General features: G+C 36.2%; 1 protein-coding gene across 1 annotated transcript; it reads right to left on the reverse strand.

Moving 5' to 3' along the window:
• Positions 1-691: 691 nt before the first annotated feature.
• LOC128021033 (trophoblast glycoprotein-like) lies at positions 692-1768 on the reverse strand. Its single transcript, XM_052607908.1, has one exon. It carries the CDS (start codon positions 1766-1768, stop codon positions 860-862), a length of 909 nt encoding a protein of 302 aa, XP_052463868.1. The 3' UTR covers positions 692-859.
• Positions 1769-18164: the final 16396 nt, after the last annotated feature.

Consider the following 18164-nt stretch of genomic DNA (forward strand, 5'->3'; position numbering starts at 1 on the left):
ATATGGTAAAAAAGCTAAATTCAAGCAGTACTCCAGTGCATATAAAGTTTTTTCACATTCACCCTATTGCAATTAAACATTCTCAAATGATATCACAAAAGTTGATCCTTTACCCATTTCATTAAATACATTAATGCCCATTTCTCAGCAGTATAAGAGAAGTTATTGTATATTTTTGCTTACATTTGTCCAGGATTTTATAACTGGACTGTTTGGTGCAATAAGTCAATGCACAGAGGAAAGCATTTGTGTTACACAAATCCTGCACTTTCATATATTATTCAGAATTGTTATTTATGTATTAGTATTTTTATAAACTGGTAAATGTATATACAGTTAAACTTTCTTCATTCCATAGCATCTAATACAAATGAACGGTTCATCTGAGCCCTGTTGTCTTTGCTGTTTTGATGAATTTTCTGTCTAAGGATCTTTTAAAAATAGCCAACAGGCTTCCATTTACATCACATCGTGAAACATGATTGGTTACTGCTTGCAATGAGATCTGTAATACCTGGAGAAAGCTACCCATCAGCATTCCCATTCATCTCAATGGCTTGTAACCAGAAAAAAACAGCTTTCTTGATTGCTGGTCCCAGACAGGATGGAGGTACATTCCCATTTCAACATTTTATTGAAAAAAATAATAATAATAATACACCCATGAGTGCAAGATGAGTGAAATTCCATATCTATTTCAACAATTTATTTAAGAAGTGTATCTGCTGAAAGTTAATTTTGTAAATTTGTAAGGGTATGCGTGTCTTATAACTAACATACATGGGCTTAATATCTACAAAACTTTATTGTCATAGCGTTTCATCAAACAATTCGAGGAGACAAGGTCAGAAGGTTCCGCTTAAACTGCAACATTTGCTAACCTGGGATCGGAGTCCTGTTCATATCTGTAATGATACACCTCCATTTGATCCCGACAGGCCTCTCTAATGTTATTAAGCCATCTCTTGATGCCTCTTCTGTTCAAGTACAACACCATGAGGAACACAACTCCAATGAGGGCCAACACAATGCCTAGAAGCACATAAGATCGGGCATCCAAGTTTTGGCACTCCATGTCCCTCTTTTCTAGATCCATCACGTGCGTGTTCTTCCTCTTTTCGGGTTGTGCGCATTTCAGGCTATTGGAGTCTGCGCATTGGGAGCTATTCTTCAGCCAATTATAAAACTCCTTCAGTTTGTCACATTTACACTCGAACGGGTTCTGTGATAAATAGATACGTATTTCCTTGAACTCGTTTAATTTCGTTAAATTGTGACTATCCAGGGTCGCAATGGAATTATTTGTCAGTATTAATGTGGTTAAATTGAGGTTTCCAAACCCAGAAAGAGGAATTACCTCCAAACGGTTTCCAGACAGGTCCAATCTCTGAAGATTACCCAAATTATCCGTGGACAGCGCGAGGGGTAATTGGCTCGCGTCCGAGGTCATCAAACTGTTACTGAGGTTAAGATAACGTAGCTGTTCCAAGCCATAAAAGGCTCCAGGGTGCACAACCATTAAACGGTTGTGACTCAAATCTAAAGAAAGAAGTCGGGGGAGTCCACAAAACGCACAATTTTCGATCACCTGTATGTTGTTGTCCTGCAGTGACAGCGCGCGTAAGTCCGTGTCGGTCTCATTGACTGAAAACGCTCTCTTAGTTAAAACTGAGATATTGTATCTGTATAAAGTTAAGTTTTGGATGCTTCTGGGCACTTCGAGAGGTAGTATGAGTCTTTCACAACTCACCAATCCGTCATAACGCATGTAGGTATCGTGACATTGATTAGCTTCAGCGGACAAAACAAACAAACACATCAGCCTCACGCTAAAATGGTATCGCTTTAAAGTGTGAGATGAAACGCAAAGTGGTTTTCTGTTCATTTCCATTTTAATCTGACGCGAATGTTATTCCAAAGGTTTAATGGCAGCATATGTTCTCTTCATAGTTCGGATTCACTTCGCTTCGGGAAACCGTTTCAGCCATCGAGGAAAGCAGTCCATGTGGCCAGAGAGTGTTCAGTCCGGCAGCATTTTCTCTTTCTGGAGCTCCCCTGACGACGCCTACACTAAAAGGCGATCAAGTCCAGTCTAGCAGCATCCCTGAGGTGAGCAAAACCTCGCCCACTTTCAGCGAGAGAGAGATACACAGAGCCGTGCATTTTAGAAACTTTTAAACGGGACAGCTACATGCGCTGTGGGAGAATAAAGCATGCTGCCTATGAGACTCTTCAGCAGGGGTGTAAAAATAGCAATCATAAGCATGGGTACATTCTCAAAATTTGACTCCTTAAAGGCAGGGTTACCACCTTCAGCTAGGCAAAATAAGGGATACCCACTCATACTCAAATAATCGAGGAAGTCGTAGCTCTACAGTTAACCATATGGAAACTTGCAACATAACAACTTAATGTTATTTTAAATTAGATTATCCATAATAATAATAATAATTCTGCAGCTTTTACCAGTATGGGATGAATTGTTTATATGTGTGTGTGTGTGTGTGTGTGTGTGTAATTGTCTACATTTTTTTTTTTTTTTTTTAAATGCCAAATTACATGATTTATTGTATAGCCCTATTTATGATTAATATGATAAATTAATAATGTATAACATAAAGGCCTATAATATATTAATTAATCTGGCTACTAATGTCTAAAAAATATAATTATGTCTACTAAGTTCTGATAATGTATGAAGTATATTAAGACTAACCACATTTGAATCAAACAATAGGCCTATACCTTTAGAGGCATGGATGTGTCTGTCACTCTTAAGGTAAAAACAAAAAAAAAAATGAAAATTCTGTCAAAATTTATCCAGGTTTTCCTTGACCTGCATAACTATTGAACACAAAACAATATACTTTGAAGAATGTAGGTAGGACAGCTGCTGATCCTCGGTAACTAGAGAAAAAATTCTATTAGATTAATTGGGGACCAGAAACCGTTTGGTTACCCACATTCTTCTTTCGATTTAGCGGCCATATTGAGCGCTGCATTACTCCCCATTCAAAACTATACGAGTGACGCGTCTTGGGTATTCAACTCCATCGCTATGGAAACAAAGACGCCAAATTCCAATAACGTGAAAATATACTTCTCTCTAATGCTTATAAATTTGATTTCATTATAATTGTGATTTGGTAGTATTAAACGGTGTACAATAGCTTTGTTGATTCATCTATGTGTTGACATTTGTAAAATATGGGACGCATCGCGCTCCGAATTGATTTGATACCAGGCGCATAATTTTACCTTTTTAAATATGGGATTCTGTATTTTTTAAGGGTGGGTGGCAACACTAATTAAAGGTCAAAGTATCCCAACAACAACTAAAAATTTGTCAGAAACTGTAAGAATTCACATCTAATTGTAATTAACCATTAAAAAGTTTGTATCGAAATGTATAACTATTGTTGTCTGATATTGTTAAAATAGCTACTATATTAATATGTGCTTAATGTGTGTTTGTGTATGTAGAAAGACTGTAGCAATCAATACCAGGTTTTGGGACCGACATTTTCAGTGCACTGATATGTGAACCACTCTTTAAAGTAACAACTGCTGGTTACTACTTTTTGCAGTGTAGATATACAGTCCTACATGGAATGGTGAGTCGGGACAGGACACAATTAGAAGGACTGCTGACTTTGAGCTAACTCACATAAGAATTCTTCCACCTGAGGATTCAGAGATCTTGAATAACAAACTGAAAAATCAATGAAAAATCCAAACCAAAAATACAAGCTTCACATTTCTGCTTTTAAACCCCCTTGTATGTCCATTGTATTATAAGTGCACAGTGAATAATGAAGTTGTCGCACCTAATTATTTTATTTGAATTTTTTTATGCTTAATATCTGAACAATCCTTACGACTATTAATTCATAAACGTTTACTAATCCCTGTACATGGATGGCTTAACCCTGCTCACAGTTTACTTCTACATGCTCATGAACTAACCTGTATGCATGGTTTACTATGGACTGAGTTTGATAATGTAGGGCTAACAATTCTTTCATCTATTAAAGGGGGGGTGAAATGTTCGTTTTAACTCAATATCCTGTTAATCTTGAGTACCTATAGAGTAGTACTGCATCCTTCATAACTCCAAAAAGTCTTTAGTTTTATTAAATTCTTAAGAGAAAGATAATCTGTACCGATTTTTCCCGGAAAAACAAGAGCGCCTGGAGGCGTGACGTGTGGGCGGAGCTAAAGAATCACGAGCACCAGTAGGCTTTTGCGTTGAGAGCGTTTGGAAGCTGTGACATTATCGTGAGGAAAAACCATCATCCAAAACAAACCATGGCTTACAGTCAGATTCAGCCGTTTATTTATGATCCAGAATCAGATCCCGAGGCTGAAACTGAACGAGAGCAGCAGCAGCAACAACTCGCTCCGAGCGGGGCTCGAACCGGGGTCTCCGGCATGGGAGGAGGACGCACTAACAAGGAGGCAGAGATATATTAAGCAGTTTTACTCACCGCCTGCGGTTCCAACACACGATCGTGACCCCTTTTTCATTGGGATTGCATCATCCTTAAGAAATAAACGATACGCAAATCCGTCGTCAAACTGGGCCTTGTTTGTAAAACAAGCATCTTCGAAATACAGGGAACAAACAAAAACACTTTCACAACTCCGTTGATGCTCTGTAAAAATAAACTCCATCCAATTGTCCCTTAATGCTGTTTTTTTTTTTTTTGGTAATCCGTGCAGGGTTGTCTTGCCCTGGCAACCAAAAACACACTTCTTTTGTGACTTTTCGCGACGCTCTGCTCAGTGAATCCCTCTGATGTCTTTGCTCAGCCTTGCTATACTGGAGCGCGCGCTCTTCCGGCCGACGTGCCCTAGGACCCATATAAGGAAATTCCGCTCCATCTAACGTCACACAGAGCCATACTCGAAAAAAAACTTTCCGAAACTTGTGACAAACCGGAAGGAGTATTTTGGGAACAAAAATACTCCTTCAAACGTACAACTTAATTTTTGAAACTTTGTCCATGTTTAGAATGGGAACCCAACTCTTTAACAGTGTGAAAAACTCAGTATGCATGAAACAGCATTTCACCCCCCCTTTAAATATTTAACACCGAAGCACAATATCAATTCTTTGTAGTTTTGTATATCCAAAAGATAATTCTGCATGCATGCTCTCTGATGCCATCTTTGATTTGCTCTATCTGTTTATTGTGGCCCCTGCAATCCAATCTATATTGTGAACGCCAGCGGTCTACAGGGTCTAATGTTACTCCATCCTATCGGTCTGTGGTGTACTATCTGTTGGCATGTAAAGTATTATTCAACCCATTGCAATTTTTGTTGTCTTGTCCTAAAACTGGTCCCTTAACAATATTTTTGAAGAACAGTTTCTGCTTCTCTGGATTGTTGTCTTCTCAGGCACTGTGTTGAATATAACACAATAAAATAAATTCTACAGTTGTAATCTGACAGACAAATAGATACTGGTAACTCTCACATGCTAAGAGACCTAAATGGAGGATTCATTTTGGTGACAAGGTTAAAGCTTCTGGCTCCTTCAGAAGAATTGTGGCCCCAAGAAAAGTCACTTTTCCACCAAAGGTTACTCGAGTTCAAACAAGAGCACTCAGCATTTTCGTAATTTTCTCCAGTCAAGTGGTGCATATAGCTTTTAACGCTTGGAGATAATTACATTTTTGTGGCATTTTGTTACAGTTAGCCATCCTCTACCCTTTAGCCACACAAAATATATTACAGATCACTTTACTTTAAAACGTAACAGTGTGCTTTCGATTTTAACCCAATGTCTACATCAACACTGAGAAGCAGCATCGTAATCATCAAAATTGCATGCATCAGAAGGGCTATAGCCTAAGTGATGGCTGTTATCGAGTGATGCACCATGATTATTTTATTCTGTGGGTACCCGACAAAGTGGCCTAATTGTACTTGTCAGCCTATAAGCCGGTTTGAGGCGTGCAACAGATATGAGCTCTCATGTTCCAAATGGGCATCTTGGCTGGGTATATTACTTTATCCTTGAGGCTGCCCGCCATCACCAGAAAGTAAGCGAGAACGATGCTTTACAGCAGTGAATAAATGTGTGAATTTGAATTTTTAGTTGTTTTTATTTATATATATATATAATTTTAAAATGTAATTTAATCCTGTAAAGGCAAATCTGAATTTTCAGCAGCTGTTACTCCAGTCTTCAGTGTCACACGATCCTTCAGAATGAATTTTATTATGCTGATTTGATACTCAAGAAACATTTATAATTTTCAATATTCAGAACAGTTTTTGCTGTATAATATTTTTTTTTTTGTGGAAAATGTGATTATCATTCAAAAGTTTGGAAGAAATAAGAAAATAAATAAATACTTATATTCAGCAAGGACACATTACATTGATCAAAAGTGACAGTAAAGACATTTATAATATTGCAAAATATCAAACAATAAGGATTAAATAAAGATTCAAATTAATGTTATTCTTGTATACATTTTATTCATCAGAATCCTGAAAAAATTTTGTATAAATTTTTTATTAAAAAAGTATTGTGCAGTAACAAAAAAATAAAACTAATAAAAATAGAAAAAATATTAATAGAGCATCAATAATAATTTTTAAAATTAAGCACCAAATCAGAATGATTTCTGAAGGATCATGTGACACTGAAGTTGTAGCTTTAACTTTGCATCACAGGAATAAATTAAAATTCAAAGTACATTATATAGAAAAGTGTTTTTTATATTTGTTTTTTTTTATATATTTCTAATAATATTTCACAACATTATTGTTACCCTGTATTTTTTATTAAATAAATTCAGCTTTGGTGAGAATGGGAGACATTACAAAAACATTTTCACACATTTCCAACAAAGTTCTCATTACCATAATGCAAAAATCTTATTTGTGAATTGTGCTTGTTTTCCTCCAATTTATATTTAAGCATTTGAAATGTAATTTTGTACATCAGTTTTGTGTATACATATTTTTTGTGTGTTTGTGCATTTGCACCACATGTACATTGTTTGTAAAGAGCATTAGTTTAGCGTCACTCAGCCATGTGTTTGTATGCCCGTCACTTTAAAGTGTGTGTGTGTGTGTGTGTGTGTGTGTATTGGCAGCATGTGAGCTGCTTTCTGCTTGCTGGATCAGTGGTAACAGTGTGCTATGTTTGGGTGAGCTCCTCTGATATCTCATTTTCCATTCTGCTCACTTCAGATCAACCTGATCTCTCCACGAAAGGTCTGCATTAAACCTGACAGCACATTTCCGCAAATTTCCAACATCCACTCCAGAGTGAATCTTAGTTAATTGTCAGATAAGAGCCCTTAACCAAAGCAGTGCATTATCAAACGTCTCTCATGCAACACATTAGAACAATCAAAACCAGACTGTTGAATTATTAATATACAAGAACACAATATTGTAGCAGTTTGTAACTATTTTATGTTTTGGGGAATTGGTGACTAATTCATATGAACTGTTGGTGTACCGCTCAAATAAAAAGACTGCGAGTAGCTAGATTTTAACTCAGAATTGTGAGATATAATTGGCAATTCTGAGAAGAAAAGTCTTAACTTTATTTTTTTTTTTATTCTGTGGTGGAAATGGGCTTCCGTTTTTTTCCTTCTGGATTTCCCAAGATGCATGCAATAATAAATAAGCACTTAACTGTTTTTTTTTTTTCTTTGAAAGTAAGACGTTCTGTCTTGCAGTACTGAGATATTCTCTTAACGTCACATTTTTGAGACTCCTAAAGGGCAGCTTTGTAATTGCAGTCCCTGCAGGTGTTGTTGCCAGTGTGTGGTGTAGGTGTCCAACTGCAAACATCAGTTTTCCTCTTATGATCACACCAAAGTGTTTTGTTTTTCACCCGTGACCCAGACAAAAGGGTTGGTGGGTGGATGGTGGAGCCTGGAGGAGCTGATTATGGCTGTTCTGCTGGCTCTGATAAGCATTAACAGAGGGGTTTTTTCCTCATTAACTCGAGGTGCTTCTTCTTGGCTGGCAGAGAAAGAGGAAATCACATGGGGACATCTGCAAAGATCTGTACTCAACCAGAATGTCAGACTGTGTCTACATGTGATTACCAAAACACAGATGAGAAACCTTGTGATTATAACACTACAGCTGTCACATTGACCCGCAGGCTTGATGGAAACAAGGGTGCCAGCCACTAGTGATTTGTAGATCTGAACTTCTGCCATACTGGCAGCAGAATTTAAAAATGATATGTACATACTCATCACTTTGTGGTCTTGCGCTTCAAAAGCCTAGCTCCTTAAAACAAGGACATGTCAACAGACGTACAAATGTTTATTCAGATCCATATTATAGTTGCATATAAAACTGCTCAATATGAGATGCTCTTACATTCTGAATACATGCAGACGGTAGGAAAACAAATCGGTAGCCTTGTAAAAAAAATAAAAAAAAATAAAGCTTTCTGTGTACTTATTTAAACTAGCTGTTATGGGTGAGTAGCCTTCCTTCCTGCTTATTGTTGAATTTTTCCTCTGGCTGAATTAAACCAGGAAGCTGGAGTAATGACAAACCTTTAAGTCAAGCATGCACTTTTCAGACAAAAAAACCCACAGAGATTAAGAACCTAATGTAACGTATCTGTGTAAGAGAGGGAACTCATGTGTTTCTTAAAGTAAAAGCTGCAACTATCTTTTTTTTTTTTATCTATCTATCTGTCAGTCTGTCTGTCTACTAACTTTAGGTATATGTGTGTACACACATACATATATATGTATTAGGGATGCCACAATTCTCAATCTAATATTGAACCGTTCGGTACAAAATCCACGGTGCAATACACGCTTGTGAATTGCATTTTACGTTTAAATAATTGATGTGTGTTTTATTTCTCTCCGAATTGACTGTTTGTGTGTGCCTGTAGTCTACGAGCTGAGATGAGGAAACTCCTCCCGGCAAGTAAATATTCAATCACTTGTGTTCTAAAGTTAGGGGGCGCTGAACCATCATTCCACACTTTAACATGGCGAGTTAGCGGTGCAGATAGGCTACAGTTCAAGGAAACGGCGGAGTTTTTTTTTAAATCCATGGTGTGGAGACATTTGGGTTTTACCGTTGAGTATAATGCTGAGGCAGATAAAGTTAAACAAAAAAATTACTGTCTGCAAGCATTGTTTAACGCATGTAGCCTACTCAAACGGAAACCCTTCCAACATGACTGCACATCCCAGCAATATCTGAACGCAGGATAGCAGAGCAGGTAATAAAGTCCTTTAAAAAAACAACAGTCCCTCGCTAAATCCTTCCAGCATACAGTACATATGCTTTTAAGTAAAATAAAGGAGTATTGCAAATAATCGTTTTTATTTCGTACCTATTGCCTAAGCATAGAATAACAAAAAAAATGTTGTCAATCCATCTGAACCGAACCGAAAAGCATGGTTAAAAGAACTGAGGTATGTATTGAACCATGGGCTAACTGTATTGTTGCATCCCTAATATGTTTATGTATGTAAAATGATTGTGGAAATCATTTGCAGCTTTATTTCTATGAATATATTATTATTTCAGCAATGCATTTATATCAGAATGACATACCATAAAATACTATTAATAATATATCAGAATAATTTTTTTTTTCTGATAGACATCTGAACATTTTCACTTCACTTGAAGAGCTGTCACCATACCAAAATAAGATATACACAGTGAAATCCCTTTCCCTTTTCATTACTATTTGCCGTGCAGGTTTATATTTTGACAGTTTTTTTATGCTTGGTAAGGTTCCAGGTTTACCTGTAAGACTTCTAGAAACTTCTGGAGGCTTGCAGTGGCAATGAGAAGTTTATATGCAGAAAGTATCAGTGATGAAAGTGACCTACAGAAGCGATGAGTCAGTGGAGATTCAAGCTCATGTGTTTACAGTGCGCTCCCATTGGCTTCACATCAGGGGAGCGCATATGTCCCAAAAGGCAAGGATTTGTGGGTAAATGCTGTTCATTCTGTCCCTCCCATTGCTTGAGTCCTTCAGAGCTGCCTCTAAGAAAAGGGTGAGGAGTTGAAGGACTCTGCCCTATGGTATGCTATTCTGGCACACACGCAAGCTATATCTTCATCAGGAGGTTTTTCATTCATCACGCACCACCACGTAAATTTAAAATTGGCTGTCTGCATGACAAACTGCTCTGCCCTGATAAAGCACCAATGCAGGTACACGTTTCTCATCAATCAAAAGGTCATTTATATCTCACACTCCACGGGAATCACACGTCCTTTTGCTTCACGCTCAAGGTCATTGATTCTTATAGATCAAGCATCCCTATTAAAGGAAGTGAGAATTAGACACACAATCCTCCAAACTACCCTTTCACAAATGGATTTTATGAAGAAAATCAATCATCGCATCGATCAATCTCATCATTCACAGGTGTCATGTATCTCCCGTCCCAGAGACGGACTAAAAACCCTTCTAATCACTTTCCAAGTCATAAAAATTCAAAGGAATTCCTTCTACGTTCCTATTCTCCATACATCTACAGCGAGGCAAAGGCCCCTGAGGTTGTAATCAAACCGGGTCTTTCAAGCGTAGTCCCAGGCCCAGAGGAACACTGCAGGAGTGCAGAGAGACACACTACTTAAACACTACTCCTAAACCACGGGAATTAATAATGGAGGTGGAATCCATCTTTGCTTGGTCACTCTGGATGCATATACCAGCCTATTGGCTGGAGAGTAACAGATACTTATAAAAAAGTGTCACCTGTCAAAGAGGCATTAATTAGTCATCCACAGTTGTAACGGAGCAAGCTGCGTCCAGACGGGCAGCATAGCTCAGTATCATCTGGTTACGTGTTCCAACATGACCATCTTATAATGCATCTCATTCAGCTTCTGACATAAATGGCTTCTAAATGCAGGTTGACACCTTTAGGACAACAACATCTGCTGCTCCTGATGCTTCTTGGCAATGCTCAGCTGATGAACAAGATAGAAAGAGCAACAGAACTGATGTGTATTTACTTCCCTCTACAAAATGTATGTATTTCATCAAGTGGTTTTAACAAACTAAATTCACAGTTACACAAAGACACAGTTGGCATTAGCCTAATGACAGATTTCTGGTGCCACCGTCATGCACAAGCTTGCATGATTTCTGCCCCCACCCCCCCAAAAAGAAGTTTTTCATATTACATGCAGGCTATGATACAGCTTTATTAAACTTGTGAAAACAATAAAAGCAGTAAGATATCAAAAGTTTTGGTCTGAATGACAAAAGTATTCAGAATGTATAATTTAATTTACAAATTTCAAAGGATAATACTTAAAGAAAAACTTTAAATACAGTAAACAGAATAAACAGAAGTTTATCTAAAAGCAGAAAACATCTGGGTCATGTTTGCATTTTTTTTTTCTGTCACTTGCCATAACTCTAACCTTGAAATCAGGACAACCATAAAATAATTACTGTAATGTACTGTAACACATCACTAAATTTGACCCCCCCCCCCCCCAAAACTGCCCTAAAATGTGAAAAGTAGCAAACAACTTCATATTTTCTGTCATTCCGATGGTTGATAGTGTTTACAGTTCTTTGCATTAATGTGAGTACTATTGTGAGCGCTAGGAGCGATAGTGTAATTTTATTCTTTATTTTTTATTTTTATATTACCATTTCCTCTCGAAAACAGGATAGGAAAGGAAAGGGGCTAAAATCAAAAATGTTGCATTTCTCATTGTTTTTCTCCTGGATGCTGAAGACAAGTGGAGCTTGCTTTCCACGGGTGGGACTCGGAAGTGACCTTGGTGGGACTGATGTGTGGCCTGGGCAGTGTCTGCGCACAAATTCAATTATTTATGTGGCTGTGTAGAACTCGTGTTTGCTCAGTGAAGAAGTGTCCTCCTCCATCACAGAGAGCTTCAGGGACTACACCTGAATGAAAAGACATCTGTTCAACAGGAAATAGATTAAGAGAAGAGACATCATTTACACCAACATTAACTGTGCACAGGAACTATTTGAAAAAGTAATTAAGTAATCAAAATATGATGATCTCTTGAGGACAAGTAACTGAAATTGGCCAGATTGTTTAAAACCATCGACCCTTTTCACAGACTGATCATGTGTTTCCATGGTTATCAGCATAATTGATCAAGCACAATTTTTTGTATTTCGTGTTCACTACTTTGTGTTTTATCAGCTTGTAATTAAATTACAGAAAACTAGTAAATGCTACTGCATGAGTGTTTAATACAACAGCTGAGTGAGTGACTACAAATTTGACATCTTTCTCTCTTTAAATGAATGCAATAAATTTTTTGATGGTTTTTACCTCTTTTGTGAAGTCAGAAATGCTATTTTTCTTTTGCTATTGGAGCAAATGAAACTCAAAAATTCGAATTACCCAACTATAATGAACTCTATTTCTGAGAACCCTGAATAGAGGTGAAATATCCATTATTGCTGGAAAAAAAACAAACAAAAAAAACATAACCCAACAAACCAAATGAGAACTTTATGTTGCCTGCGTTTCTGATAGAGGAGATCTGATGACTGTACATGATATTCTTGGGATTTGCTCTGTCCTTCCTAAACTTCCAATTTTAGAAAACTGCAGCTGAAATTACATCACCTTTCAAATAAACTTGACTCAGTTTCCCCTCTCTAATTCTCTCTTTCATTCTTTTCTGCTGACCTGGTTTTTTGCCCAGAGAGCTGGTTAATATAGCTCAGTGTGCTACAGTATAGAGCTGAAGAGCGCCGCATTCAATCTTGACATACAAATATGAGCAGCATCTCATTGTTTTTTAAAGAAGACAGACAGATAGATAGATAGATAGATAGATAGATAGATAGATAGATAGATAGATAGATAGATAGATAGATAGATAGATAGATAGATAAATTATTAGACAACACTGAAACCTTATTAAATCAGTCTCTGCTCAAGCTAGCACCCTCCCATTTTGCTGGAAAAATGTAGCTTGATTAAACTTTAATGGCCCTTAGACCCGTCAATTAGTGAGTTTGGCTCATACATTAAAATAATGACTTTAATGAGGAGAGTAATGAAGACTTTATTATGCACATGGAGAGGAGATTAAAACTGCTTTATCAGCCATTATGTGTCAGTGAGCTTACTAAAAAAAGATGAAAAATAAGGTCAGAGATAGTGTAATGAACAATGTGTTAATATTTAGCACCTCTGCATGACATGATATCCTATTACTGCTTTTTTAATAATTATAATTGCCATTTATTTAGTAAAAACTGTAAAATCTGTAATATTGTAAATTGTTATAACAGCTGAAAAGTATAAAAACTGAATTTTATTTTAAAATCTAATTTCTGTGATGCAAAGCTGAATTTTCAGCAGCCATTCCTCCAGTCTTCAGAGTCACATGATCCTCAAATCATTGCTGATTTGCCTCTCAGTCATTATTGGTACGAAATTATCAATAATGGTTCATATTATCGATGTTGAATTGAATTTAAATGTAAATATATAGTGGTTAAGGCCACTTAATATAAAGTGGAACCAAATAAACTTTGGTTACAATACAAATGCCTTTTTTGGTCACTTTTGGTCAGTTTATTGCAATTAAATATATTAATTACTAAAATTAACTAATTAATTAATTGATGAATTAATTGATTTTTATTTAAGTCTTACTTGCCCAAATTTTGAACGGTATATCATGGTTTTCACAAAAATATTAAGCAACTATATTCAACATACAGTATAAGATGATAATAAGAAATATTTCTTGAGCAACAAATCAGCATATTAGCAAAGTCCTTTTAATTATTCTATAGTCTTTGATATTAGAATTGTGTGACACACACTAGTCTATATTGTTGTTATGTAATCTCATTTTTCTTTATATTAATATTATAATGCACTGTAAGTCGCTTTGGATAAAAGCGTCTGCTAAATGCATACATTTAATTTAATATAATTTTTAATTTAATCTATTATATATATAGTCTTATTATAATTATAATTATTAAATATAATTTTTTCTTCCGCTCATGTTTCAAATGACCAAGGCGTTGCAGGTCTGAATACAGAAACCTCAGCTGATGCATTATGATCCAGGTTATTGATTGTGTTATATACAGCCTGTTATACAATATCTGTTAATTAAGCATAAATGGAAACCTGTTTTAAGTAACAGTTCACCCCAAAATGAGTTCTGTTATCATTTACTTACACACATAGTTCCATATATAATTTTTTTTGACATTTAACTGAACTAGGACTGTCAAACTCAAAATGACAGAAAAGCAACATAGAACCTCATGCAGCTTTTGTAACAAAATGAATGTTGAGTAAATGTTCACAGCATTTTCAGATTCTGCATGTTTTATTCTGTATTCTGTATTATAGATTCATATCAGATATAACGGATATCATAGTATTATGATTCATCAGTTAGATATTTACAAACATCTTCATAGTTTGATCATATTTTCTGAAGGGATGGCAGAAGCTCTTTGACTGCCTCTCTCACTCTTGCTCGCTGCCTGTCGTGACCTTGGCTTATAAATTGCTGTGTTTGATTGACAGCCAAGTGTTGTGCTTGGTGGGACCGCTCACTCATCTCCCCAGCAGAGAGAGTTTGAGACACTGACATCAGCAAAACACACACTCTTACGCACACAAATCTGACAAATCAGCCAATGAGATCGACTCTTTCATGAGTCTGTATATCATAAAACCTGCATGCAGACAGTTTACATAATCAGGTCTGGTTACCTGATGGAATTACGTGGTGGCACGAACCCAGGCCAGACACACAGCAGGATGTGCCAATGATCTATAAGAGACGTGATAGATGCCTTTTCATTATCAACAGAAGCTAAGAAGCATTTATGGCCCCGAAAAGTATTTGAACACTTAAGCACTCTTAAAATGTTTCATAAATAGATGTGTTTTTAATTATATTTAAACTATATTTAGGATTACATATATATAATTCAAATTTCAAAAAAGATTTTGTATAAATGTTGTATAAATGCTTGATTACTTCATGCATTTTTACTGATCAGAAAGCTATCCGATAAATAAAAGACCAAGACGGCATTTGAGACTGAAAGCAATTCAATAGCTAAGTGTAGAATTCAGGTCTGTTTAAGTTGAACACATTACTATGTTTAAATCCATTCTGGAAATTCCTCCTAAAATCAGTACAGAATAATTATGCAAATAAAAACAAGAAAGAAAATAAAAATACTTCTTAAAAGTCATTGGGGCACTTTTCCCCCCAACAATCAGCACAGAATAAATTAATAATTAAACTCTCATATTATTGTTTTGTTATTATTATTATTATTATTATTAATAAATTATCATTGCAAAAATGGTTCAGAAAGTGAATTTTAGTTTTGAGAAAAGCATCTAGCATCATTTAATCCCACTGGTTTTATATCTTATATCTAATGAAATTAAATTTGTACATTTTTAAGTGTGGCTTGGGTGTCCAAATACGTTTGAGGCTGCTGTAGATTATATTTTGTTGACTTGCGCAGTAAGCATTGCATACTGGGACACACTGTGTATTGCTCAGTTGGGCTTTAATCCATGTAGACAGTGTGAGGATAAATGCAAAAGCCTGAGGAGACGGATAAATCCACCTGATATAAAGTGGCGGGCATTTCTGCTGCTACAGAAGCCCCTGCACTGCAAACAAAAGAGCGGGAGATGCAGGTGTCAATCTGCTTAGGTCACAGGGTTTCTGTGGGTCTTAATTATGATTTCAGGAGGTCTTAAATTTGGGGACAGAAAGACCATATGGCTTAATGTGGCCTTTGAACTTCAAAAGGCTATGTTTTCATTGGTTAAACATGGGCGCTGCATGTTTCAAAGTCAGGTGCTGCACTGTTTTGTGTTCTGCTGTCGCAGGGTAAACCACTGTTTCTCTGCTGTTCTGAAAGCGCCATCTGCTGGCAGTGAATGAATGTGCATTTTTCAAAATCCTGTCTTCTGTTTTTCTTCAGACCAATTCGAAAAATCGAGCTATATTTTTAAGCAGCAATCAAGCATTTGTAAATGTGACCTGGTGGATCGACAGTAATCTATTGCTAATGCATTAAAAAAATCGAAACAATTCAGACACCAATATATATTTATGTGTTATTAAATTAACATAATAATTGATTGCTAAGAATTGTTTAAATGAATGTAATTAAAACTATTGACTCATACATAAAAATTTGTTTAAAGGTTAAAATTTTAAGTTTATGATTGTATACAACTTTTGTTTCGTGAAAACCTGTATCTGAACTTTAAATCATGCTTTTTGCAGTTGTTTTACTGCGTAATATGTTGACATAGACATTGCCTTACCCCAATTATATGGCATTCATTTTATTTGTCCAGGTCTTAAAAAGTCTTAAGTAGTTAATCCGGGCCAACTGTACGTACCATGTAAATCACATGCTATGTATACATTTAGACAAATATGTCATATGACAAATGAGTGTTTCTTTACAGAATATGTAAAGTGAAAGTTTAATAATAAGTTTAATAATAAACACAAAACAGCGCGACAGCCCCTTGCGGATGACTGTCGCGTACAAATAAAAACCAAACACAAAACAAATCCCAGGCCTGGTCCTCTCTCGTCCTTCCCTGTCGTTGCTCCTCTTTTGTATCCTTCTGATCTCCTCCGTGGGACGCGAGACGGGTGAGTGGAGCAGGTGTCGCTCATTTCCCAATCACTCCACTGGCCTCGCTCCGTTCCCACGGCTCTCCGCCCCGCTCCACTTGTCACACTGACATATTGCTTTTTCAGATGTTAATTCCACTTAAAACTATTTTTTATAACTATTTTTTTAAAGACATTTTGGATTCCTTTAATGAAGTCTCAGGACTGTAATCACCTTGACATTTTTTTATTTTAAGTCTCACAAAAATATAAAAACGAATGAAAGAATGAATGAATCAGTCAATCAATGGATATATATATATATATATATATATATATATATATATATATATATATATATATATATATATATATATTTGATTTTTATTTAATGTATTGATAAGCCACTTCAGATAAGCCCTTTAAGCTTATGATTAATCTCCAAGGTATTAAATGTTAATCTCATTCCATAAAAATATAATGAACATGCCCTTAAGCATAAAATGTGTTTCTTACATGGAGGTCACATATCCAGCCACGATGATTATCTGTCTGTTGTGAGTCTGAACGGCCCCGAATGTCAACATGAGGTCGCACAAACACACACATAGTGCCTGCTCTCTTGAGATATATAATCACATGATCCCCTGCAGATTTACCGACGCAAGAACCTTGACCAGAGGCTCAAACCAACCATTGGAATAAACAGCATATCCAAAAACCTCACACAGGCCGATGGTCGCAAGACTGATGAACCTGCAAAATCCACTGGCTTGTGTTCCCATTTACCAGTTGTTATTCTTTTTGAAGAAGTACATCGAGGCTGGTTTACTTTCTTGCGGGCACAAAGATCATCCCATGGGCTACACTCTAATTGTGTGAGAGTCCATTAGCAACATAAAATGTCAGTGGCATCAATGGCCTTTAATGGATTATTGAACCAATGTAGAGAGATGAGTGAATGTGGGCAAGATTAATCTGTTTAAGCCTAATAACTAATTCACAACAATTTTTCTTAAATGCATGATCTTTTTGTATTATTGAATGGGAGTTTGGCGATACATTTTCTTCTAGCACATCTGACTTCAAGGGATCCCACTGTATAAGCCGACAGCAATATGATGAACTAAATGTTTTAAGAGGTTCTCCTTCCGTTGTTTATGTACTGAAGCACATTAAATATGCAAGAGCGCAGGATTCTACTTTTTCTTAAGTGTTTCCTGAGGGATATTATGACGTGATGGTACAGTATGAATTACAAATAGCTTTTAATGATGTCAAATAACAGGCTAAATCGGAATATGGAGTACAATCATAGTCTAAAAGTGATGCATTAGGTCTTTTTTTTTTTACACGTAAATGTGCCATGCACATATACACATGGATGTTGTTAAAGACCGCCATCTAGAGGTGAAATCAGGTTTTAAATTATATTTATTATAAATTCTTTACATCCAGAAATTAGTTTTTCTTTTCTTTTCTTTGTGCAAAGAAGTAAGCAATAATAGCTGGGGCACCAAGAACTCCAATAAACTAGCACA

The sequence above is a fragment of the Carassius gibelio genome, chromosome A10 (genome assembly GCF_023724105.1).
Source record: "Carassius gibelio isolate Cgi1373 ecotype wild population from Czech Republic chromosome A10, carGib1.2-hapl.c, whole genome shotgun sequence".
Lineage (NCBI taxonomy): Eukaryota > Metazoa > Chordata > Actinopteri > Cypriniformes > Cyprinidae > Carassius > Carassius gibelio.

What these genes read in the sequence shown, in the direction of transcription:
- LOC128021033 (XM_052607908.1), bottom strand. Translation starts at nt 1,768, where the DNA reads ATGCGTTATGACGGATTGGTGAGTTGTGAAAGACTCATACTACCTCTC.